Source organism: Rhinolophus ferrumequinum, chromosome 3 (genome assembly GCF_004115265.2).
Source record: "Rhinolophus ferrumequinum isolate MPI-CBG mRhiFer1 chromosome 3, mRhiFer1_v1.p, whole genome shotgun sequence".
Lineage (NCBI taxonomy): Eukaryota > Metazoa > Chordata > Mammalia > Chiroptera > Rhinolophidae > Rhinolophus > Rhinolophus ferrumequinum.
The window spans coordinates 27,302,573-27,328,921 of record NC_046286.1 but is presented as its reverse complement, the minus strand read 5'-3'; the positions used below and the strand labels follow the sequence as shown (position 1 = coordinate 27,328,921).

The window sequence follows — 26,349 nt, the reverse complement described above, 5'->3', positions numbered from 1 at the left end:
ATGATAATCCATAAAAAGAAAAGCTCTTTAGGGTTCTCTTATTATTTTTAAGAGTGTAAAGGGGCCCTAAAACCAAAAAGTTTGTTGCTTCAATGCTGCTCCTCACTGCTGCAAATTTACATTGAGATCACTTATCTTTTCTCAACTACACGGCAATCTCCCAGAGTTGGAGGCCAATATTATTGCTCACTATTGAATTCCAAGAACCTAGCAAATGCCTGCAGAACAGGCACAAAATAAATAAGAACTGAAAACTGCCAAGAGATGCTCCTGTAAGTCAAAATGACTTGAAAATTTTTTCACCTTAAAAATCCAAAATTTCATGGGGTAAAGTATCATCACTCATTTTTGTTATCCTTGTGATGATGGCGATTTCCTATGTGATCTCCTTTTCCAGACAAAATAACGATAATCGACACAGACCCTTAAAATAATTTTACTATAAATATTACGATGCTTCTGAAAGTGTTGAATGTGAACATGAGAACATTTTTTTTTTAAATTAAGTCAAAATATCTAAGCTGGGGGATGGCAATATTTATCTTTTAAAGATTAAGTCCATGGAAAAAAATCATAAAGATATTTGGGGATATTGGGAGCCATGTTGGATTCACTGCCTTTTCTTTAGGTACGTATGCTGGGATTTCCTCCAATGACTTCGTTCCTTATCTAGATGAGCAGTAGATACGTTTTCAAAACACTTCTGGCTATTGACTTAATAATTGTTTTTCAACTCATCCATTCATGTACCCTCTTGCTCTACACATGAATTACTGAAATTCTTTATAAAACAGGAATCAAAGAATCAGGGTGTTTGACACCCTTCTAAAAGGAGTAACCGATTTCATTTGTGATTTGCTTTGAGAGACAAGAGTTGATTATATATATTGCCCTTTGTAGTCTTTACTCAGTGCTAACCTGACCACAGTTTTAGATGAATCTGAGATGGGAATAGCAATAGCTATACCCAAACATTAAAATTAAGGACTTGCTTTCATAAGATCTGGTTTATTAGCAAACTCTTACGATACATTTAAACTTGATTCATACCCTTCTTTAAAAACACAGCTACTATATTAGAAAGAACAGCTGAGTATAAATTTATCAATTAACTACTTTTATGCTCATGCTAATGCGCATAAACACGTTAACATCCAAGTGGTTTAACTTCCCACTCCATTTTCTGCTGTATTGTATTTTTCTTAACTTTTGAATATATTTACTGTGGCTTTAGATGTTTTATAATTCCAAAATTTTAAGATTTATTAGTTCAGCCACAACTAAGCTACAATTAACCTACAGTCAAGAGCTGTGGTGAGTAGAAGGGCCTCCAAAGTTGCCAAAGTTCCAATCCCTGCAACCTGTAAATATGTTAGGTTATATGTCAAAGGGGAATTAAGGTCACAGAACGAATTTAAGTGCTAATCTGTTCACCTTAAAATAGAAAGAATATCTTGGATTATCTGGGTGGGCCCAAGTAATCACAAGGGTCCTTAAAAGTGGAAGAGGGTTAGAGATGGCAACTCCGCCCTGAAGGGGACCAAAGTTTTGCCACACTGAAGCTGCCTTTTGGAATGCTGATTTCAAGCTGTTTATTAAGAAACAAGACTCAGAAAGAACCTTTGACCCTCCCCCCTTTCCTGCCCAAGACAGAAAAACCTGCTTCAGGAAGAAAAATTGAGGATGTTTGCCTTAGCCTGAATAGCCTAATTTGAATTAAGTGTGGTAAATAGGAAGGTTTCAGGCAGGGGCCTATAAGCGACATGCTCCTCGTCCCATAGTTGCAGAGCAAGAATCTACCGGCCATGTGTTCCACTCTTCCTCCACTACCTGTAAGTCACCCGTTCTCATCTCTGAAATCTAAGACCCCATTCACCTCCTTTTCTCCTTTGTCCAGAAGGTCATATATACCCAATGTTGCCTGCCTGTGGAATTTTCATGCTTATGGGAATTCCCCATGCGGATGGATTACAACTTTTATTTTCCCGTTAACCTGTCTCTGTTAGTTTGATTATCAGCCCAACTACAAGGAATTTAGAAGGTGGGAGGAAAAGGTGCTTTTTAGCCCCAAAAGCCCCAAGTTGTTGGTTTTGAAGACAGAAGAAGGGGCCACGAGGCAGGGAAAGTGGGTGGCCTCTAGAAGCTGGAAAAGGCAAGAACACAGATTGTCCCCTAAAGCGTCCAGAAAAGCAATGCGCCCTTCTGACACCTTAATCTCAACCCACTGAGATCCACATCAGACTTCTGATCTACTGAAGTGTAAGATAATTGGCATAGTTTTAAGCCATTATGTTTGTGATTATTTGTCACAGCAGCAATAGAAAATAAAAGGACTGGAGAATTAGGATTTGAAATGAATGTTAAGCTTTGCAAATCTGTACAAGAGAACAGACAGGTCTTTGGTTGTCATCCTGCTCACTTTGGATTGCTTTGTGAAGTGTTTTAGATGGGTTGGTGGAATGGGGAGAAAAAGGGCTGTGAAATCTATGTATCATAATCAGGCTTTCATCCTCCTTTCCTGTTCTCAATTCTCAGAGCACAACTGCTGTGTGTATGGACTTTGGAGAAAGAGAGAACTGAATTAGAATTCCAGTTCTGACAATAGCAATCTAACCTGGGGCAAGTTTTCCAACTTTTCTGTGTCCTCAGCTCTAAGATATAAGTCTTCACCTTTCAGGTTGACCAAGCTTATATAAAGCGCTTGACACAACACAGGTTTGCCATACAGAGGGTTGGTGGAGGCCTTCTTATTGCCACAGGAATTACAAGGGGTGGACTTTATAGGTACAGAGACATGGTGGTATGTTTTACTTACCAGAGATATGTATAAACTGTCTTAAGATGGTTCTAAATTTTAAAAAAGCATCAAACTTTTTATCGAGTTAGTTTTCCTTAAAACAGAACCAAAGACGAACTTCATATAACTCACTAGTTTGTATAAGGCTGGCTATAGGTGAGATTTAATAAAGACTGAGAATGGCTTTGGATCTACTACTCACTGAAAACCTTTCTCCTTTTCCCTTTACTCACAAGTTAAAACCTCAGTCAATATGCCCATACTTTCCCTACTCGCCACAATATTTCAGTCAACCAGGGGTTAGGAGACCTTGTTCTAATACTTCGTAGTCCTGTAATCACAGGAGATGGTCATCACTAAGAGGGCCCTATCTGGGATGTATCAAGATTCAATGAGATATGAAGAGTTTTAAAGTAAACATCACAATATATGTAAGAAACCACTGGCTAAGAGGCAATCAAAAACTGACTTAAAAGGTTTCTTCCACTGATTAACCCATCCTTTACTTGTACCGTGGAAAAAACTCTGGTACCAGATAAATCAGTAAAAGCAGTTTTACTGACAACATATTTATTTGAAATAAAAAAGCTAATTCCGAGAATTGTGGGTTTTCTTTTTTGGGGGGAGGAGGTTAAAATTCTGACAATTTCTTCAAAATAGTACAAAAGATGACCAACTGACCTTAAGTTTTGTTTGCAGACTGACCTGTTTTTTAACAAGTTTCCAAAAGAAAAGTAGACCAAAATTAAACAAATTTTATTTAAATATGAGTCCTGTTTCAGAACTTTTATAATGATAACTTCAAAGGATAAGGATGACTGAAAAAGGCACAAGTTGTTAAAATAGATAAAATGTTTGGTTTTTAATTTCCGCCCCCTTCTCCAGTGAGAACAGCAAAGCTGATTCCGTTTTAAAACCTATTTTTAACTCTAACCTTTAGGCTTTTTAGGAAATCAAACTTTACCTTCTTAATTTTGGGAGGCCATTTAAATTTTTCTTCATTAATAGATAAATAAAAATACCGATTTTTCTTTTTTTGTCTCAAGTATTAGTATTTTGGTAGCTATTGCTTTAAATTATAGCAATCAGTACAATATGAACTTAGGGTGTAAATAAATTTCGATTTGGATTAACAATCACTTCTATGTGCTTTCTATTACAAGCAAAACTACCATACAAAACTACAGTTACCCCCAAAACAAATTAGAGTTAATTACATATTTTACAAAGAGACTCACAACATGTTTCTCACAAATCAAAGTTCTATGGTCTTACAATTAATTAGTGTACCAAATTTTGATGGTATCAAGTTTTTGGAAACATACCTATAAAGTGGGTTATAATTGCAGTTTTTCATTGGTGGTTCTAAAATCTAGCCTCTTCAGAACTACATGATTTATCTTAACAGCCTATAATGTAAGATAAAGAAATCGTTTTTCCCCTCATCTATGCCTGACACAGATAGCTATGCTGCACATTCTTGGCTGAGTAAAAGAATAATGCCTGAAGGTAATTAAAGCTTTAAAGAAATTCTTTTACTACTGAATTTCAAATCACACACACAAAATAGGTGAGAAATTCTTTTTATCATATTTAGAATCAAAATATCCCTTAAAATATTTACATTTTACAGTAAAAAGGATAGCAAAACACAAGATCATGTACAAGCTTAAGTATTCAAGTTTCTGAAGAGCCAAAAAGGAAAAAGAAAATAATGGCCTACCACAAAGCTGTAGTACATACGGTAACAAAAGCCTTCAATGAGTGCAGATTAAAGCAGTAAACGTCCTCCTTGGGCTTCTGATTCTGGGTCAAAAACTGCTCCACTGACTGATTAATATAATCTGATTAATGAAGTTGCTTGCCTTTAGTTGCTTCTCTAGAGTTCCTTTAAAAACAGTGCAATTTAAAACAAACTTACAGAGCACACATCACTCCCCAATTAGTCATATAAAGAACATTCACTAGAAGGCAGTAAATATATTCCATAGTTAACCATATTTACCAATTAAAGAAAACTAAAATTTCTAAGCCTTTATTGCATATTAATAAAAGAAATCTTTGAATATACAGCAATGTAAAACTTTTAAAAATATTAAATTCCTATAGCTAGAGACAGTTGGTATGAAGAAGGGACGATGACCACTGGTACAGAGCACTCTGCACCAACACACAGAATTTATTCTTCTGCAAACCACCAATATTAAAAATTTAAAAGATGGCACAATCCTAGCAGGCAATCATGAAGTTTTTAAGATACAACATTTAACAGTTATTTAAATGTAATCTTGAGGCAGCCTGCAAATTTTACCTTTTACTTTTAGCTCTGTCAGTGTGGTCCCTATCTTTGTGGTACCTATCTCTGTCTTTTTCTCCTTCTCTATGTTTACTTTTCTCTCGTTCTTTGTCCTTTTCATGGTCTTCACTTTTCGGTTTATCTGATTTCTTATCTACATTCCTACTATCTCTGCTTGCTTTTCCATCTGCTCCACGATCACCGTGTGATAGCCGTGCCCTCTCTTTATCTTTGTGCCCTTCCTCCCTGCTTTTTCTGTCTCTGTCCTTGTCTTGGATTCTGTCTCTGCGTCTATGCCTTTCAGATTCTTGCTCCCATTCCTTTTCATGTCGCTCTCTTTTCAAGTGGTGTGAATCACTATAAAACCTCTGGCGATCCCCTTTGCCCCGATTAAAAGGCCTATCCAGTTGCTGTTGTTCTTGCCTACCCCAAGGGTCACTATGGCGCCTTTCAGGTCTTCGAATGTCTTTAATCTGGTAAAAATTCTGTGGGCCTATAAACCTTGATGTTTGTGAAAGGGGACCCATCATACGTTGAGGCTGGCCTGTCAGATGCACAACAGATGGCCAGGGAACCATGGGATTTTGAGCAAAGCCAAAGCCTGGAGGGGGAAGTAAAGGAGGTGGCAAATGTGGTGGAAATCCAAACATGCTTTGAGGGGGGAAATTAGGGGGCCCTGAAAATGGGAATCCAGGGCAGTTAGACTTGAGATGCTGAAGGTTGGGTTGCTGGGGCCTCATGGGTGAAAAGTTTGCACTTGTTCTGGGACTGGTGCTTCTGGAAGTAAAGCTGATGCTTTTAGAAGGAAATTCGGATTGACTTGTGTTTCCAACTTCAAAATGAGATGCTGCTGCTGGCGATCCTCTTCGAAATGGGTGCACAGTTTCAATATTTTGCATTAAAATATCCTCCTGTATGGGTTTTGCTTGTTCTGTTTGAGAAGTGTGTGTGTTTTCTACTGATGCGGAGTTTTGTGCAACCCCTGAATTATCACCCTGTTGAACACAGGTGTTTTTCTCTACAGAAGACAGCTTTTCCTCTACATTGATTTGTTCTGTTAAGTGTTCTTTGTCTGACACACCAGGCAGGGTGTGTTTTTCTCCATTCCGGCAACTATCTCCATCCTTGCTTTCTGAAGCAGTTAGCTGCTGATTTCGCCCTGCTGCTTGCCTAGGATCCCTTTTCAGGTTGATAAACTGTGGGGACCTTGCCGTATTACCAACGTTTTCATTGCAACTCACATTACCATCTACATTTCCTTTTCCTACGTTAGACCTGCATGGAGGACTAGTATTTGAAGTCTGATTATCTTGCAAATTATTCTCTTGATCTTGCAATAGCTGTCTTTTTAATGTTCTCTCTTTATTCTCCACAGTTTCCTCTTGTTTTGACTGAATTGATAAATTGGATAAGAATGCTTCTGTAGAAACATCTGGCGGTTTACCTCTGAGACTAAGATTGGCCAAAGGTCCAGGAGAAATGGAAGAGGACGCCATTACTGGTGTTTCTTCTCCTACTACTGAATTACCTGTCAATTCTGAAAGAGTATCTACTTTAACCTTTACCTCCTTGGCTTCACCATCAGTTACTTCTGCTGTATCTATTTTCTCTGCTTTGGGGTTGGCTTGCTCACTTATAAACGGGATTTCTTTAGGAGTGTTGTGTTCTGTCACTGCCTGAGCCTGCTCATAGACTTGACCAGTAGTGCCCAAAAGGCTCTGAAGTATATCGTCCACAGGAAGAGGTTTGTTTGCTAATTCCAGAGTAGAAGGCTGACTTTCCCAACCAATCAATACTCCAGGAAGGAATCGTAACGGTTTTGGTGGCTCCTGTTTGGTGACTTCCACTAAAGGTTCCATCACTGTTGGAAGGTCTTCCTGAAGAGTTTGCTGAGGCTTGTTTCTCTGCTTGTGTAATACGGTTGTAAAAGAATTAAAGAAGTCATTTTCTTCCTCTGGCGCTTCCTCTGTGGAAACTTCTATTTTACTTTTTTTCTCGGGTGGCAATGCTATGGGTCCACCTTCAGGAGTCTCAGCAGTATGACTAGCACTCGCACTAGCACTGTGCTGTCGCTTCAGTTTTTGACGAATAATTAAGCCCAACAACAGATTAGGTCTATGCAGTTCAAGACCTGTATGAAATCAAAAACACCATTAAGTCATTTATAAGCATTATCATAAAGGTTAAACTTTTGCCTCTAGCTCATTACAGCCTATTAAGCGGATGCCTTTCCCTGTCCAGTCAGCTCTAGAGGCCGAATCCCGACAAAGAAAGTAGAGTCAGTTTTTTCGTTCTGGTTCCATCTCCCCCTTTAACTTATTCACACTCTATTATTAAAACGTATACCTACCAGGTCCATCAAAAGGCACGAGAGGGTGTGGAATTTTATCTGTGGCACCCAAAGGAATAAGGTACATGTCTTTAACTTGCTTCATGTTGTTAGCAGCTACTCCATAGCGCTTTCTGCTACTGAAGTATGCAAACAGCAAAGTGTAAGAAATCTGATCCTCTTCAGTTACGGGTGTGAAGCGAACCACACAAATTTCCTATTCAAGAAAACAGTTGTTTAAAATAATAACTTAAACAATAGTTTGGTTTTAAACACCATTTGTCAACTAGTAATAAATAAGCTATTGAATTTTATAATGATGGTTACCAAATGATATGGTTTACCAAATTAAATGCAGATAAGAATGCTAAAAGAAAGTAACTCTTAGGAAAAGATCTTTGCTGACCCATTAATGGATTTATCTGAAGATGTCCCATAATTACTGTGTTCAAAGTGACAAATTTCTCAGTGGCAGAGAAGATATTTAAACCCAAGTCTTTTGATAATCAATCCTGTGTCCTTATTTCCAATGTTATAACCTCCACAGAAGGTTGCTTGTGTTCTCAGCATACTGCAAATTAATAGCACCTACCACCACCACCCTACTACATACACATACACACAAACACACAAATCCACTGATAATCCAATCTACAGGGACTGAATTTAAAAATAAAAGTGCTGAGTGAAAAGACCTCAAATACACATAGGCCATATATTTTGTAAAATCATCTGGCTTATTGAGGAACTAATTTGCTTGCTTCTGTGTTCTTGGCTTTCAGATAAAAGAGATTACCAATTTAGTATTAATTTAGTGTAAAAAAAAAAATCGGTGCTTTTTCATGAAGGTATACAGTCAAAATGGGGAGAGTCAGATCTGTTGCAAAGTTTAAATTGATGCAAGACCCTATAGAAAACATGAGAAGGAGCTAAACTATGGCTCTACCTCTTATAAAGGTCTGTCATCTAAACCATCCTCTTTTAAAAATAACAACTATTATAACATTTCAGTCAGTTCAAGATGGAGGCATAATATAGTGTTGGGCTGTAATGTACTCGTATGGGTAGATCAAGAGTGATTCCCAAAATATCATAGAATACTTCCCAATGCTTCCCCATGACTTTTGCAGTCTTGAGAAAGTGAGAGTAAATAAATGTAGTAAATTTTTTACAGTGCTTCAAAGTTTATATGCATTCTAACACTATCAGTTTACATTCTAAAATCTGTACTGGAAAAAAATATTCTTTTCAGTTTAAGATTATCCATTTTGGATTACTTCTAATCTTACTAGAGACTTCTTATCTTAAGAAAGATAAAAAAGTTAATGTTTACTTATTCAAGATTTATTTTTTAAATGTCTATAATGTGCTAGGTATTATCATCCTTGGAGGGAGAAATGATTTCTTCTAATGGTTAATTTTTCCTGTATAGTAGTGTTCTATGAGTTCAAGAAATGGTAGAAAGGAGAAAGAAAGAGAGAGAGAGAGAGAGAGAGAGAGAGAGAGAGAGAGAGAGAGAGAGACTACTAATTACCTACCAGTCTATATTCTCCTCTTTTCTTCCTTATTACAAAGAGAAGCCCTTAACTTTTAGCTGGACACATGGCCATCCAATAGATTACATTTTCAGAAATTACATTCCCAGCCTTCTCGGCAGCTATATAAGGTTATGTGACTAAATTCTTACCAATGGAGGTTAGAGGAAGTGAAATGATAACTGCACCTCTAGATCTTGCTTTTAAAACAACCGGACAGGTAATCTTCATTTTTTCCCACTTGGTGCTGATAAGTCAGCTTTGACCATCTTTGACTGATAAGGACAACACTATTAGAACCAGCAAAATTACAAGACAGAATAAGGCTGGTTCCTGAATGACCTTGTACAACCAGAGCTGCCAAACCACAATGAATGAATGACCTACCTAACATAACAAAAAACAAGCTTCTATATTTTTGGAGCCACTATATTTTAGGACTTCTTTGTCGCAGAAGCTTAGCCTATGCCCTAACTAAAACAAATGTCTGTAACTGAAGCAAGGCAAAATTCCAGGATGAAGCTCAACATTTACTCTCAAACATTTCTTCCAAAACACTGACAGAAGTCACTGAGAAAGCACACCAGAAGGGGTTTAAAAACAAACAAACAAACAAAAAAACCCAAGGAATATTGGGCTGTTTTGAGCCTTAGCAAATGGCTTTAGTTCCGTTTTGATGGGCATATTATTTAGATTTAGAATTTATATTGGCTCCCTCCCCAAGGAATCTTGCATAAGAACTTTTAGTGGTTTACTTTTCTAATATTCTCTCCAGCTGGTATAATGAAAAAAGTTTTCCTTACCTTGGTTCCTGATGCTTTGATTTTTTCCACATAATCCCAAACCGTCTGAGGTGATATCCTGCCGCCTACTTGAATACTGTCTGGTAGATCCTATGTAAAACACAAAGGTGATCAATGTACACAGAATATAATATTCAGAATTCATACAAATTTGGCTTTACAACTAATTTGAAATGGTAATAAAAAAAAGTAAAACAAATAATTATGAAGTGCATCCGAGAACATACCGTGTTTCCCTGAAAATAAGACCTAGCCGGACAATCAGCTCTAATGCGTCTTTTGGAGCAAAAATTAATAAGACCCGGTCTTATTACATAAGACCGGGTCTTATATAATATAATATAAAATAATATAATATAATATAAAATATAAGACCGGGTCTTATATTAATTTTTCCTCCAAAAGACGCATTAGAGCTGATTGTCTGGCTAGGTCTTATTTTCAGGGAAACAGGGTAAGAATACAGAGACAGCAATGAGGCTTTACCTCGCACACCACACTAACAATCCAGGCAGAATAAAACAGATTTCAGAATATTAGGGAAGACTGTTTCTCCCCTTCTACCCACCTCCCCACTTGTTTTGGTGGTAGTGGGCAGGGGGATGCCTTAATCATTAACAACTGATTTCAGAAGTTATTAAGTTTGATTATAGGGTATACTTTTAGACAGAAAAGAATTTTTTTTTAGGCACAATTTTCCTGAAAAACAGATGAAATCAGTTAAGAACTATGCCATTAAGAATATTTAATTAGTGTACTTCTATTTTTTCCATGAAGACTGAGAAAAATCATAAAAAGTATAATTTGTTGATATTCAATTAAGCTTATTTAAATTATAAATTGCTTTTAATATTTTATTTGAGGTTGTAGTCCCAACCAAACTAAAATATGTAGAAAGCAGAAGTGGAGTTCTGGAAAGTAATCTCATAGAAACTGGCTCAGAAAGGAGAATAATAGTTTTGTTTAAAATCAAAAGGGTCTAAAGTTCAGGATTTAATTTTCCATTTAAAAGAAGAATTATCTTCACCATGGAATGGTAAAAGACTAAATTTCTAAACAGATTTGTTCAAAAAGAAGAGCATCATCCATTTAATTTTTCTCTTCTAAAACTGACATTTCTAAAATATTATTTGCCAAGAAAACTATATGTAAAAGTAATAATTAGGTTGTTTATTAGTCAAAAACACAACTGCTAAATAAACAGATCAACATTAGATAAGCAACACTACATTGAGTTAAACTAATTTCAGCCTAATACAAAGAAAAGTAAAATTTAAGGTAGTCTTCAAAAGGAACAAGTATATGTGATTTACACTGTCTGAAATACTGAAAAAAATTTTTTTAAACTTTTGCCTCAGTCAGTGGACTGAGAATAAATGAAAAGGTTAATGTTAGATATGAACATGATTAATAGCAAAATATAATCTCAACAAAAACATAGTATATGAGTACTGATTTACTTTCCTTCTGCATAAAGAATACAAGCTTTCTTCAAAATAATTCAAATAATGTCATACTTTCTCATATATCATAATACTATAATACTACAGCTGCTTATTTTCCATAAATATTGCACAATATTTCCTCCCTCAGATATAAAACCAACTAAGGGTACCGCTGCAGTAACTATGGTTATTGGTCTCATGGGACTGTCAACTGGCCGTAAAATTTCAACTACAATCTATTACTTCATTTACAGAATAGGTAAGAAATGTCATGAAGTTGGGGAAAACTAAACAAATTAGAAGGCTTGCTAATAACAAAAAATCTTCTGAAGGCCATTATAAGCATGTATTTAAAGAAAAACTTAGATATCCATGTAGACGCTCATTAATTTTAATTCTCTGACATAGTGAAGAGTTATCTTGGAAAGAGTAATAAGATGTGGATTTAACACTATCAGAGTGCAGTTTTCTACATTCTAAAACTCCATTTGGCAACTCATAACTCCATTAACTGAATGGTTTAAGAATCACTGTCAATGTTTGTATTATGAATCAAAACGAAATTTTTATTATTTTACTATGCTGTTTCCTTGCCTACTGCCTTAAGAGAAACCTATGTCAATCCAGGCAGAGAAGGACAGGAAAGTTCACAGTACCTCTGTCAAGTATTCCGGGGAACCAGACACTGGGTAGGCTTTGGTAACAAATTTTGCCACAGAAGGCATGTTGATAAAACCTTTCCAGATGAAGTTCAATCGAGCAAGGAATGTAGACTCAACCTCAACAGTTCCAGGCATCTCTGGACTGAAAAATAACATTAAAAAGTTTTCAGCTTGAAAATATGCTCATAAATAAATGCATTTTCTAATTAGTCATCAATTATTTCTATTTTAGCACATCAAGAAGGCCAAAATATATAAAGGCTATTGATCAAAGAATTTATATTTTCAATTTACGAAATTACACTCATATCTATATAGTCATGTTTTATGATGTCATCCTTCTTGGTTGGCTTAGGTGAATTAATGTCCAGAGAAGTGCAAACAATTTTTCTTTAATGACATTTCTCCTGCCTCTTGGGACCAACAAAATTATAGGGAGTTTTAAAGTCAAGTCCCCACATATTTAAATTTCTAAATTAACTTTTACAGTCTTGCTCATTTATCTCAATTAGTTTAGAGTATGTATAATTACTTTCTCAAAAGAAAGGTTCCTAAAAAAATATGTCACTTTTCTGTTTTTTGAAGACCTCCAACTATAAGTTGACATATATCTACAATGATTATTATGAGAAAATTACCGTGGAGCAGGAGAGAATGTTGACTTTGGAGACTCTTGTTTCTCCTCCTCAAAGAATTCAGAAGCCAAAATATTTGAGGTCGAAGACAGTGCATCTGCTATACTTTCTGCTTCATTGTCTGAATGTTTCCGAGATACGCCAACAACAACTTTCACTTTTTTTGGAGAAAGATCATCTACAGGTGGTGCCATGCGACCTAAAGCCAGAAGACACCAAAATGTACTATTTTTGTAAGCTGAAATGTCTGTAACTTCATTCACTTTGACTTCTAAGGTTACAGTTTCCCTCACTGAATTGCTGTATAACCATACATTTCCTGGGGCAATTTTTAACCATCGTCATTTCTCATACTGAGTTACATTACACCCCTCTTACAGATGTGAAAAATTAGGAAAAGAGGACATTAAGCAACTCAGATAAACTGATAATGGAAACATTGTAATAGAACCTAATATAGGTTTCTTGATTCCCTAACAAATTTTTAAAAATTAAACCACACCAAATTCCAACATTCTTACAAACTGAATAAAACAAATCTGTATTCTACTTTGTGTTACATACAGTGTTACAAATAGTGTCAAGTGCAGAAATATTTAACCAATGTTTTTGTATGCTACCATTAAGTTTACTGAAACATTACCATGGAAATGATTAAAATTAACAGAAATTAACTAAGAGTATTTTTTATTAATATTTTTCCCAGATAAAACAACTAAATGGGTGGGTGCACTTAAAAATACTATTACACCATGGGTAACTTTCTTTAGGATTAACTGTCTAAAAACACTCTGCCCTTTAAGTCTTTACCATTGTATAGACTGTAAAATATGTGAATATACTTAATTTTGAAAAGATCTGATTATTTTTATTATAGGAAAATTACTTAACTTATAATAAATTTCATCTAGTCACTAGTACAATGATGGAGAGAAGCGTATCAACTAACCTAAAGAATTTTTCATGTTACTGAACAAGATATGGATCACTCCTTTAGCATACTACAATGAAAAAATTAAAATTCAGAGCTACATCTCTAGAGTTTTATAAAACTCTTGATCCTCCATCTTTACCAATAAACTGAATATAAACTTAAATTCTTCCTTAATACATTCCCATTTTTTACGCCCTAAATCCAGTCAATCTCCAATATCTGTCAATATTACCTAATTTGAGTATCTCAAAGCTCTGATTCCATTTCCAGTGCTACTACTCTAATTAAAATATCATCATCTCCCATTTGGACTGGTGTAAAGGCCTCCTATCTAGTTTCCCTCCTTATTCCATTGGCTTCTTCCACTGAAATCTCTACTCAAAAGTCAGAGATATCTTCATAAAATTCCAATCTTATCATGTCATTCCCCTGCTAAAAACCCTTCAGTTACTATTCACTGCTTTTAGATAAAAAACCAAAATCTTTAATGTGGCCTACAAAAGTACATTTTCAGCATTTTTTATTATGATCTCTAAAGTAATATTTTATATCTGATCCATTACTTACATTACTTGGGGGGTTGTGTGTGTGCACATGTGCATATACATTTATCTCTACTCGTATGTTTATCAGTATATATGCATGTATGTGTCCATTTTTTGTTATATATAAATAACTGGAACTAAAGTTTCGCAAAATTGTACTTATCTTTATAAGTCCAATTCACCATGATATTTACTATATTCTGTTTTTTTATTTGTTCTTGAAATGCTAATCACTAAGTAGATTTCACTACTAGCATTAAGTCACAATCTGAAGTTTGAAAGGCAATGGCTGTAAGATACCATGAAATCTGATTTCTAAGTATCTTTTCAAACAAAGAAAGCATGAGCCTCTCTCCTTCTTGCGTTCAATTCAAGCTCATGCCATTCCCAGCATCTCGAAGGGTTTTCTCCTCTCTCTTTGCAGGCACACTTCTCAACCTCCACATGTCTCTGCTTAAATGTCAATTCCTCAGCCAAACCTCCCCTGAACCCCCAGTCTAGGCTAGGCCTTCCTGCTACCGAAATATATTTACAACCATACTTCTGTAACTCAAATCCTCACCTACCTGTCTTTCCCAGTAACTATAGTTTCTCTTAAAGCCTGGGTAACATTTGACCACTATAACCCTGCACCAGCGAAGTATCTGGCAAGGAGTAAGGATTCAATAAACTCTTAATGAAATAGATGACCGAAGATAAGAATACTAGCGAAAAGGTAATTTGACTTGTTTCATTTGTTATATCTAATAATATAATACTAATGTTATTTCATTCCTTCACTTAGTAAATGACAGTACCTGCTGTCTATTCTAATGGTTAAATTTTAGTCATTTGATCGTGGGTGAGTTCAGATTTTATATAACACAATTTATCCTAGATAATAAAGTACCCTATAATATCTAATTATACGTCAACCCTGAAGATCAGTCACACACAAAAATGTGTGACTATTCTTCAAAGGGAGTGGGTGGGTGCCTCACCACCAGTACTGGGAAAACAAAAACCCACTTAAATTACAAATACAAAGCAATATTTCAGGAAGAAAAATGTTTATTTACCTATGCAAATTTTGCAGTTCAGATCAAAAAGATGTTGCCTGTGTTGACTAGTGGTATCCTTAGACATGCAGTCAATCTCTTCTTTTTGTTTTTCAGATGCTTCTATCTTCTCCAATGACTTATTAGCTGTTGGTTCCTAACAAAAGTGAGAGTAAAAGTTAGTTTTCGCAGATAAAATTTGGCCTCAATTATTAAAATCAACTTATATTTCATATTGATGTTTTCCCAAAATGAAACTGTTCCATTCATAGGTTGTTTTCCACTATTTCTTTAAAAAATAAATGTTACATTATAATTGACCTTAAGTAGAGCAAAACTTAAAACATTCCTCATTCTTCAAGGCATCTAATAAGACTTTGTATTATTTCCTCACTGATATTTGAAAATAAGGAGCTGCACCAGCTCTCAAACTACAGTTTGCCTAAATAGCACCTACAGATTTCGAGGCCTACTAAGGATTAGCTAAGTCATAGAGACCCCAGGAATCTACATTTTACCAAGTTTTTAACAGATGCCCGTGATGCAGTTTGCAAACTAGATACAGAGAAACAGTCTCAAAAAACCATTAAAACAATAAAATAGGCTAGTGTAAAATATATACTTTTAAAAATTCTTCTTTTCTACTTTAAGAACATTTGGCAAATAAATCTTTTCTGAATCTTCATGCTTTGCACACTATAAACATGACATTTTAATTGTCTTTACCTGAATCTCCATGGGTGCTTCCTGTTCTTTCATTGGAGCCTCACTCTCAATTTCTATTTCACCTTTATGAGTTATTTTTGTGATTGGTCGTCTTTCCACTTCTCTCTGCTCTTTTTCGATCATCTCTATAGTCTAATAGAAAACATTTTAAAGAATTAAAATGTTAATTTTCACAATTAAAACCATATATTTCCAAATGTACAGTTTTAAATAATAAGAGCGTATCTGAAAATAAAAGCATCCTCATAGATGATTTTTAATCTTTAGGTGGTCTCTCAAACAACAAACATACACTGAGTACTTACATATGCCAGAGATGGTTCTAAGTGCTGGGGTTATAAGAATCAGACCTATACCTCAGCCTTGAGAAGTTCACTTCACATGTGCATTAACCAGAGGCAATTGAAGTGCGATACAATTTGCTAAGTGATGAAACATGCTATTTGTATTTAAAATATACTTTCTCATTTACTATTTTAGCAGCCGCCACAGGAAAATGAAAACTAACTTCCACGTAGATTCCTAACTTGATGTGCTAACATCCCACACAACAGTGTGAACTTTACTCAAACACCAAAAATTACAGGTAGTCCCCCTATCGGTTGTCTCCTAAGCACACTTTGTGGCAGTGATAATTCAGTTGAACAAGCTCAGCAACAAAAAACAATAATTAAGCAAGTGTAATAAGAACCAGTAAAAGGTAGCTGACAGTGGAATGGATTAAGGAAGGTAAAGATAGGTCTGGTCATTTATCTCGCCTTTTAAGTGCAAATCATCTTTTAAAGAAAGAAATGGCCCAAGAAAAAGCAAGCTGGTCTTCAATGAAGATGACACCTGCAGTCACAGTTTCAAAGCAGAGGAGTGCATGTGCATATTTGGGATATGGAGGAAAAAAGGAGGTACTACTATTTTCAAAATCAAATAACGAGAAATTACACGGGGTGAAAGTGAAGGAGTATATGAGTAAGTATAATAAATCGAATCAAGGCCTCTGGTGCTTTAAACTAGATTTTGGCAGAAAATCTACTTGGAGGCTTAATGCCTAAGATCCAAGTAAATATTACGGAGGAAAGAATTCAGTAAACCGCGTAGAGTTAACATGTACTATAGTAAGAAACCAGTATTTTCTAGAATAAAGAGCTAATATTCTGAGGCCATTGTAATAAAAATAGTGATGTGCCTATCTCACTGTCACGATAACTATAAGTCACATATTCACTTAATATTTAAAAGTATTTCAAGTTCACAACCCCCAACTGAAAATTCTTGGCATCGCTAAATTTCAGAAATGTTTAGTTTTAAAAATGTAATGTGGTACATACAACGTTAGGTCTGCAACAGTGGTACTTAATTAAATACACAATATTTTTATGAATATAAACATTCAGACATGACAGTTCAGGTTAGATTTTATCAATACACTTGTTACAGAAAAAGTTATTTTTTAGAGCTATTGGCATTTGAAACTACTTAAGGAATTATAAACCTGCAAAATTGCCATTCTGACTTAATCTGCCTCTACACATTAAGGATTTTCATAATACCTTCAAACTGGGCTTCTGAAAAGTGTAGATGTGATTAAGAAAAGATACGCTTATTTTCTCATCCTTCTGATTTGAAAGTTATATAAAAAAAACAAAGTATTTATATAATCTGGTAACTTGAGAAAATGAAAAAAAACAGAAGAGATAAGGAAAAACAAAAGACAGAATTTAAGACTAGTTAATAGCAGATAACTAGAAGGCTGAAAAAAATATAGGCTTTGATATAGTCAAACAAATATTCATAGATAATCTTACATGTCTGTTTTCTCTTTGTCTCCAAGCAGCTAACTCTTTAGAAGCTAATTCTTCTGGACTCATTCTTATAAGATGATCAGGGGTTACTTCGCCTTTCAGCACTTTTTTAAATAATATCTGGAAGCATTTAAAAAGGGGAAGAAATGGGAGAAAAACATTTTAAAAAGAAAGAGAAGCCGCTGTACAGAAATTTGTAATAAATAAAGACGCAATTTACAAATGTTTTATGATTTACATATTGCCTACTACAAAGAGTATAAATGACAGCCATGTATCCTAGGAACCTATTATCTAAGGCAGCAAAACACACATTTCATATAAAAATCAATACATAATGGAGCGGCATGGACAGTGGAACCATTATATAACACCTATCCAAAAGTTGAATGTAGTCTTCCCAAGGACACACTCTGACATAATAGCCAACCTATAGTTAGTAAGGTAATGAATGCATAGAAGAACTTGACTAAATGTGATGTCTTTCACATTTGTAAGATTTCTTATATTTAAGTCCTAACAGGTTTGGAGAGAACTCCAGAGCAAAGAACCAACTGCAAGAAAGAAACATAAAGGAAATATTTACTTATTAAAGAAAAACTTCCAGATTATATAATTCAAGAAGTAACTGATCCCCTGGAACACAATGGTAGATTATACCATGTAGAATTCTCTTAAGCAGCTGTTAGTATACTTCAAGAAAATACATAAAATTGCATACTATAGCAAATATCATCATACAAATTTAAAAACTGCTATCACTTATATGAAAATCTTGTAAAAGTTAAGTAAATATGTAAGGAGTTTGCATCTACACACACAGCTTTTAGATTCCTTCTAAATCCCAAACAATAACTCCCAGGAAAATATTAAGAGTTCAACTAATGTTTACTCCACTGCTAAAACACATTTACAACTAACGTCATACTTAACGTAATAAAAATGTTTTTAAATGGCTTTCTTTTTTATCTAAATGTAATTTATTTTCTTAAAGAATACAGCTTTATTTTCAGATTATCTCTATATATTTAGGAAAGTTGGAAGTGTATGAACATAAACAAAACATACTTACATTGTTTTTAGGATCTTTCAGATTGAACATCAAACTTCTATATTTATTCTTATATTTAGCATCTGTGTCCCGAAAAAAAGAGAAGAGCTCTTTTTCAATTTTTGTGGCAACTTTTGCTGCCTTTTCCTCTGGTACCTTCAAATTTGAGTCTGTAAGTCTTAAAATTAGAATAATTCAATTATTTTTCAAATACATGAAGCACATGTTATTCAATTTTCTACAATAATAATGTGTGTTACCTTTTCATAAGAATGTCTTTGAGAGAATGTCTGACACTTTGTCTGATCTGGTCTGCAGAAGGCTTGGAAGTAGAAGCAGTAGGAGGATGCACATTACATACTCCTTTTTCAATTTTCTTCTTTTTTATCTCTTGCTTCTCATGAGCACCTGATTTAAATAAATATCAAAACACCTTAAACTGTTTCTAAAAATATTTTTTCTTTTTAATGTGTAAGTTTATAAACAAAACTGACTGATTAAAAATCACTATTTATTTCTAAATATTCCACACTGAAATATTCCTGACATTCTAAATCTATATATGGTGATGGATGTTAACTAGACTTACTGTGGTGATCATTTCACAATATATACAAATATCAAATCATTATGTTGTACACCTGAAACTAATACAATGTTAAATATCAATTATATCTCATTAAAAAAAGAAATTCTAATTTAAATTAATTTTAATTAGCAATTAAATGACTAAAAAGTGGCCCTAAAGCTATAAAATGTATACACCCTTTTCCATTTTTAGATAATGGTTTTCAGAGCTAGTTACTTTTCACATAGATACATTAATTAACTTTTTAAAAACTATTTAGAAAATCTGACCTGAACTTACTAAGTGAGCAGATAATTTACCAATCTTACTAATACCACAAAATTGATGATGACTCTCCTGGTTTTAAAACAATTGTGCTTGATACTGGTAATCTGAATGTTAAGCTTTTCGAACAATTTTGCATTCATTCCATCACTTCATGCACATCTCCAAAATATCAATGTGAAACACTCCACCACTCTGACCTCCTGTCATACCACCTTATTTATTCTAGAATCATCTCATTCCAAAAATTCTTAACTCTATGATTTTTGCCATTCATGCCCTCACTTTCCCACATAACCAATTTTGATTAGATAACCCAACATTATTACTTTGCATATTCTCTCTCCTTGAAACATCTGCACTGGCAAAACCATAACCCTGGTGAAAGCCAACTTTTATCCCTTCACCCAAATAGCCCATAAACAGCTAAAGGTAACTGGAGAAAAGTAAGCACTGGTGTTGACAGATTTTAAATTTACAACCACAAATCTCAAGTAAATAACTCAATCTGCTGCCCTAATCCTATTAAATTTTCCTAATAAATGTGCTCTCCCACTTTTCAAAACATCTATTTTATACATTTTCTCCTCTTCTCAAACCAACAATACCTCCTTCCCCAATTTCAACCTCATTTGATTTTCTCACTGCACACTGTTACTGAGAAAACAGGGAAATGTCAGCTTCACATATTCCCATCACCAAATCTACTAACCTACTGCATCTGTCCTCCTCTTACCACACACAATCTTCCTCTACTATGATCTATCCCCTCTACATGGATCCCACTCACTCTTGTCTCCTTTATGGACTCTGAACCTCAACTCTCATGTAATCTCTCCTAGATCACCAAATTCTGTCTCTCTACTGGATCATTCCCATTAGTCTTACAAACATGCTATAATATCTCCTTAAAAACGTCCTTGATCCCACATCCACCTCTAGCTACTACCCCACTTCTGTTCCCTTTAACAGCAAAATTCCTTGAAAGAATTATTATCTCCAATCAATATCTATAGTTCCTCACTTTCCATTTCTTCCAATACAATTGGCTTTTTTCCTCACTGTTCCACCAAAATCATTCTAATCAAAGTTACCAATGATCTCTATTTCACTAAATCACATATTTAACAATCTGTGTTCATCTTCTTAGATGTCCAGACCAGACAGTATTTGACAGATTTGATCACTCCCTTCTCCTTAAAACTTCATCTGGCTTCCAGACCACTATAGTCTCTTACCGCACAGACCATCTCTCTTCTTCTCAACTTCTAAATGCTGATGCGCCCCAAAGGCTCTGCTTCTGCCTCTTCATTATTGAATTCTCTGTGTAGCTGCTAAGTCCATGATTTTAAATAAGCATGCATTGATATATCCCATATTTATATACCATCCCCCAAACTCTTCTCTAAGCTCCAGACTCATCAGCCAAGGTTTAGTCAAACATCAACACCTGGATGTCTAATAGGCATCTTGAAGTTAAAATGCTCAAAACATAATTTTTCAATACTCCTTCCCAAATCTCTCAGTCTTTCTAATCTCAGTAAGTAGCACTAACACTTGCCTAATCACCTACCAAGACTCTCTTTCCTTCACCTACCTGTACCTAATCCATCGGTAAGTTCTGCCAACTCTACTATAAAATGTATCTAAATCTGACCACCTCTCACTACCTCCATGGTACCTCAGCTCCAAGCTACCATCCGTTCTTTCCTTGGATACTGCTAATAGGTCTACCCTCCTTCTCTCCTATCCTCCATCCTACAATCCAATTTCCACAGAAAAACCAGAGTGATCCATCATTCCTTTTACAAAAATTCTCTAAAGGCTTCCCATTATATTCAAAAGAAAATATTAACTCTCTCATGGCTTCAAAGTTCCATCATAATTTTCTCTAAACTCATCTTCTACCACCACCATTAGTATTTTCAATTAGTCTTACTTCCTAGTTTTGAAGCTTTTTCTCCTGTGCATATAACAGTTGTAGACTCTTTTGGTATTTTTTCACTTTTTTCTTCTGAGGATCTCCGAGGTAATGGTGGTTGTCCCACCCTTCGAAGAGGAGCTAGCTGCCATTTTTTTATTTCACTATCTCTACAGTCTGGTGAGTTTTTGCCTTCACCAGATTCCTGGAAAAAATAATATTTAACACATTAGAATGAAAACTATTAAAACTATTTCTAAATATAAAACAAGCCTCAAGAGTATGTAGATGAAAAGAATTAACTAGTATTACAACTTATTATATCAAGTATATTCCATTCTTTAGCCCCGTAAGTGTTTAAAGGGTGTTTTTAAAGATGTACAATAACTCAACAACAAAAATACAGCTTTTCATTCAAAATCCATTTGTTAAGCATCTATTTTCTGCAGAATACATAATAGCTTATTTAGTTTTCCTATATAAAGGAGAACTGAAAAATAGAGATCATGTTCCCAATAACAATAAAAAAAGAAAATCTGGTATAAGTTATTATGCATTCTCTTAGTTAGCTGTGGATATGGAAAACAGAACCTGTGGAGAAATATGTGTATTTTCCACTATATTCTAAAACAAATGAAGTCATAATCACCTGTAAGTGTATCAGTTAAGTTCTCAGTGTACCTATTGGCAATTTTAACTCCCATAAGGTAGAAAAACCATCAGGATACCTGCTACTCTTGTCCTAATATAATCCACAAAGAACTACTAGTGAAGCCAGAATTCTGAGACCCTTGGGAGTAATTACTCACATCACACTAGTGTCTGAAAGACAGGGAGAAGAACACTGTCTATACATATGATCATAGGTTTTAAGACAGAGTACATACAAAACCTGGTTTTTCTCTAGGCTAGGAATCTTCTAATTTTTTTATTTACTTATTTTCTACCTCTCCAACTACATTTACTTGCGAGCAGGAACATATTTCAATCAGTGTTATCTACCCAAGTCTGGTACTATGCTTGGCACACAATAGAACTCAGTAAATAGTTCAACACAAAATCTAGGGATAATAAGTGACACTTAAAAAGCAGATTCCATAAACTTAAATCAGACAAGTGTAAATAAGATTCATCAACAAAAGGAAAAGGATGCAATAATCACTCGGATAACGCATGCATTTACAAAGTCAGACTAACCTCAGTTCTTTTCCTGATAGAGACTGGGTATAGGGGTTCTCAAAACAGTTACAACGTTAATGTTTCTTTATGTCTTTTTAGACCAGATGGGGAAAACTCAGCTAAACAAAATGAACTGTATTTCTAAATGGCCAAGAAACTGTATCCAAGAAGAGATGATTAATATTTAAAGATAAATAGAAGCTTTGCAAAGGTGTGCTATAAATTGTTCTCAATGGCGCTTTCAGTTCTATATTACCAATTACTTTGTTGCTAATAAAGCAACAGCATATGTCAGAAGAACATAATCTGATTCTCAAAACGTCATACCAGACAGAAAACTGTGGATGCCACGAGGATTTGGTGAATTGGAACTTAATCAAGATTTGTCATATAATGGGTGTCTGAAAGAACTGAGTTTGTAAGTAAAAGAGACTATGGTGAAAATGTTATTATGCTCTTAAATCTCAATGGTTGGACTAAAAGACTTCCAAGGTTCCTTCCAACTCTACAATATATGCTCATTGTCTTTTGATCATACTTGACTGTCCATATACATTTGTTACCACCGTGCTCCCTAGCTCTATCTACAATAACAACAAATCAATGATTAGAAAAACCAAATGTAATAAAAAGGTAGACAATGAAAATAAAGAAAATTTAATCAGATAAAGTGTTGTGTCCTTTATACACTTCTGTAACTGACTATATATCTTGAAATTTTTATTTAGAAAATACTTTTAGAAGACAGAACATGTAAGATGGAAGAGAACTGATAACTTTTGTAGACACCACATTTTAAGAGAAAAATTATGAGGTGAGGGTTCCAAGCAACTACTGGGACAAAGGTCAAAAGAATTAAGATTACTTTTCTTCAGAGAGAAAAATAACTCTTTCACTTGAAAATAAAAATGCCAAATGTGGTTTAAGGATTAGTCAATATTTATGGACTAAAGAGCTTTTTTTAAAAAATTATAAGCAACCACAATTTACATTTAATCTACACCATAAGATCACATATGTCCTACCACAGAAAATCCAAGTACCAAACTAGAGACTAGAAATAGCACAAAAGACTGTAAGAAATAAGATCTGCATGTTCTGAAGATGATACTACCAGGTTTCACCAAAACTGTCAATATTTTAAATAAAAATCCATTATTTTTATGGAAAAATAACTTTGAAAATATACAGCCCTAAGGAGAAATTTCAAATTTTCATTGTCTATACAAATTTCTTAAATTAAAAAAAAACAAAACGCATTAGTGAGAAGCTCACCCGTTTTAAAATTTTGACCTTGTGCTTCACTGTATCATCCATGTATTTGGTTTTGTCATTTGTTGGTGTGTGCTTTGATAACCCAAGCTTTTCATATTCCATTGTTTTATCTTCACTCTGGACTTCAACTTTAGTTTGGTTTTCCGAAATATCTGGATCTACTATTTCAGTCTTTTTATCTTCTTCAGCACAACATTTCACACATACATATTCTTTGTCTTCCTCTCCCATTTGTTGTGCTTGAGAAAGACTTAACCCAACACAATCACCATGAAACCAGTCATCACATCTCCCACAGCCAACCATAAACCTGGTGGGAAAAAAAAAAAAAAAACACACTTTAATTTGATACATTTTTCTTACACTAATGTCATAAGACCAAATGAAATTTTTAGTATCTGACTCTGATATTTTGCGTATTTTCCATCTTTACCCATTCTAGCAATTCAACATGGATCAAGTTTTCAAAGAAAATAATATTCTATGAAAATGAAACTTTTAATAAGTCAACTCTTTCCCCCCAGGTATGAATGAAAAAATACTGGGGGGGGGGAAACACATAAGGATGAAAATAAAGGGCAACTGACCTCTGTCAGTATATTCTATAAAACAACAAAATAAAGAATAACAATATTTCTCCACTGAGGAGGGTGGTAAGATTTGTGGTAATCTGATTAGACAATCCATTGAAGTTAAAATGACATTCACCACAGACATAAAATCATACGTAAAACTGGAGAATCATTTATCCAAAAAATCATTTTAAGATGACACAGAAAACCAGATAGCAATAAAAATGCAACTTAAAAACTAAGATCATGGAGTCTCTCAAAATTGTTTATTAACCACCTTAACTATGTTAACTCTTCTTTGAGCTCAAAATATTCTGATTCATGGTGTCACATTGATTTCACTAAAAAATCTTTTTATGAACTTTGGAGTGTGGACTTCCATACTACTGACCATGTGCTTTCAATTTTTTCCCCCATAAAGATCAATATTATGTATTAACATGAAAATGTTAATATTCAGGCTGATTTTTTAAAAATTTCCAATCTCCTTATAAAAGTTTCCTTTACTGTACTTTAATAACTTCACTAACCAATGAAAAACTCCAAGGACATGAGATTTATGACTCCAAAAAGTTTTTGTAATCTAGGAAGAATATCTAGAATTACTTTGGAATAAAATGGCAAATCAGATATACAAAAAGCAATTTGAAGGCAAAATTACTTTTACATACTTTCAACCCACTGTTAGGAAAACTACAAAGCTCACTTACATAATCATATTTAATACTTTCCTATCTTCTACAGGTTAGTATTTCTTGGTATGTTTCGAAAACTAAGATAGAAGGATTTAATGATTTAAATCATTCTTTAATGATTTAAAAACTGCTGATTTTGATGAACAGTGGCACCTCATACAGTGCCAAAATTCCTGTTATAAACCTGTGGTCCAACAGGAAGATGTTAAAGGTTTCATACAGAGTGGTATGGCCAACTATGCCTAAATACACCTGTCTTGCTAATGGTGAAACTGTAACGGTCAGAACAGTTTCAATCATTAGTGTATCTTGAAAACTCATGTCAACTACCCCAATCAACACCTGCCCTCTTCTTCCTTGTGTGCCATTCTATGCTGCTGTTGTGCATCAAGGAAATGTCTTCTTCAAGCCTGTAATTCATTCTTTACCCTAACTGGTAATGCCTGTGCCATCTTTACCAGATAAGGCATCATTTCCTCAACGATTCATTTGACTAGGGCAAAAGGCAAAAAACACTCATGCCTTATGTAAAAACCAACAAAACAACCAGAATGTTCCGGATTCATAAACCTAGTAAGAAAACTTTCAAAAAAAAAAAAATGTGGTATTTGTTTGTAAAATAGAAATGGTTTCTCTGGGTTTGGGGAGACGAGTCCATGTTTCAAGGATATAAATCTTCCAGCCAACAGAAAATTGTTTGAAAAATACAGGTGCTTCAAAGTTCTTCTACTTCAGGTTGCAGTCATAAAAACTGCTATTTCTTGACAGCAACTAATATGAATGTCTTTGAAATACTGAAGGAAAAATAGTGACTTCCCTTGATTTCCACTGTCAGAGCTATATTATGATTTCTTCAAAGCAAGTCTGGAATATTTTCAATAAGATATTACTTAAATACCTACACTATGACCTTGACTGTTTTTGCCTCAAACCCAAATCTAAATATCAATTTATAAAGCACATTATTAAGGAATTTCAAATTCTTATTTAACCGTGGAATAGTTTTATAATCATGAAATTTATTAAGCAATTATTTCACCATGCCTCATTTCCAGTTTATTTTGGAAATGTCTCCTCAAACTTGAGAGGCTCTGAAAAGCAAATCTCTAGTGCCATCTATAGATGGATCTTAATGGTTTAGATTTTAGGTATAAAATGCAGCTAAATAAAATTCTGACTAAATCAAGAAAATGTTACATTTATAAAAATTTCCACATCCTGGGGAAAACATAATTAACTTGAAAGTGAAACTGAATACCCAAA

The 26,349-nt window shown here is 34.4% G+C and overlaps 1 protein-coding gene across 9 annotated transcripts in view; it reads right to left on the bottom strand.

Annotated features, from left to right (window-relative positions):
- Positions 1 to 4,364: 4,364 nt before the first annotated feature.
- The window catches only part of PHF3 (PHD finger protein 3), a 74,804-nt gene continuing 52,819 nt past the window's right edge, over positions 4,365 to 26,349 (bottom strand). For all 9 annotated transcript variants that reach the window (XM_033098192.1, XM_033098176.1, XM_033098199.1 and 6 more), the window contains 12 exons: positions 23,820 to 24,129; positions 21,384 to 21,570; positions 18,852 to 18,999; positions 18,613 to 18,769; positions 17,544 to 17,660; positions 15,745 to 15,876; positions 15,040 to 15,175; positions 12,506 to 12,701; positions 11,862 to 12,009; positions 9,761 to 9,850; positions 7,444 to 7,639; positions 4,365 to 7,224 (listed from right to left, as the gene is read on the bottom strand). In XM_033098192.1, the coding sequence (XP_032954083.1) occupies positions 5,105 to 7,224; positions 7,444 to 7,639; positions 9,761 to 9,850; positions 11,862 to 12,009; positions 12,506 to 12,701; positions 15,040 to 15,175; positions 15,745 to 15,876; positions 17,544 to 17,660; positions 18,613 to 18,769; positions 18,852 to 18,999; positions 21,384 to 21,570; positions 23,820 to 24,129 (3,937 nt within the window). In that variant the 3' untranslated portion in view covers positions 4,365 to 5,104. The remainder of the gene's footprint in view (positions 7,225 to 7,443; positions 7,640 to 9,760; positions 9,851 to 11,861; positions 12,010 to 12,505; positions 12,702 to 15,039; positions 15,176 to 15,744; positions 15,877 to 17,543; positions 17,661 to 18,612; positions 18,770 to 18,851; positions 19,000 to 21,383; positions 21,571 to 23,819; positions 24,130 to 26,349) is intronic.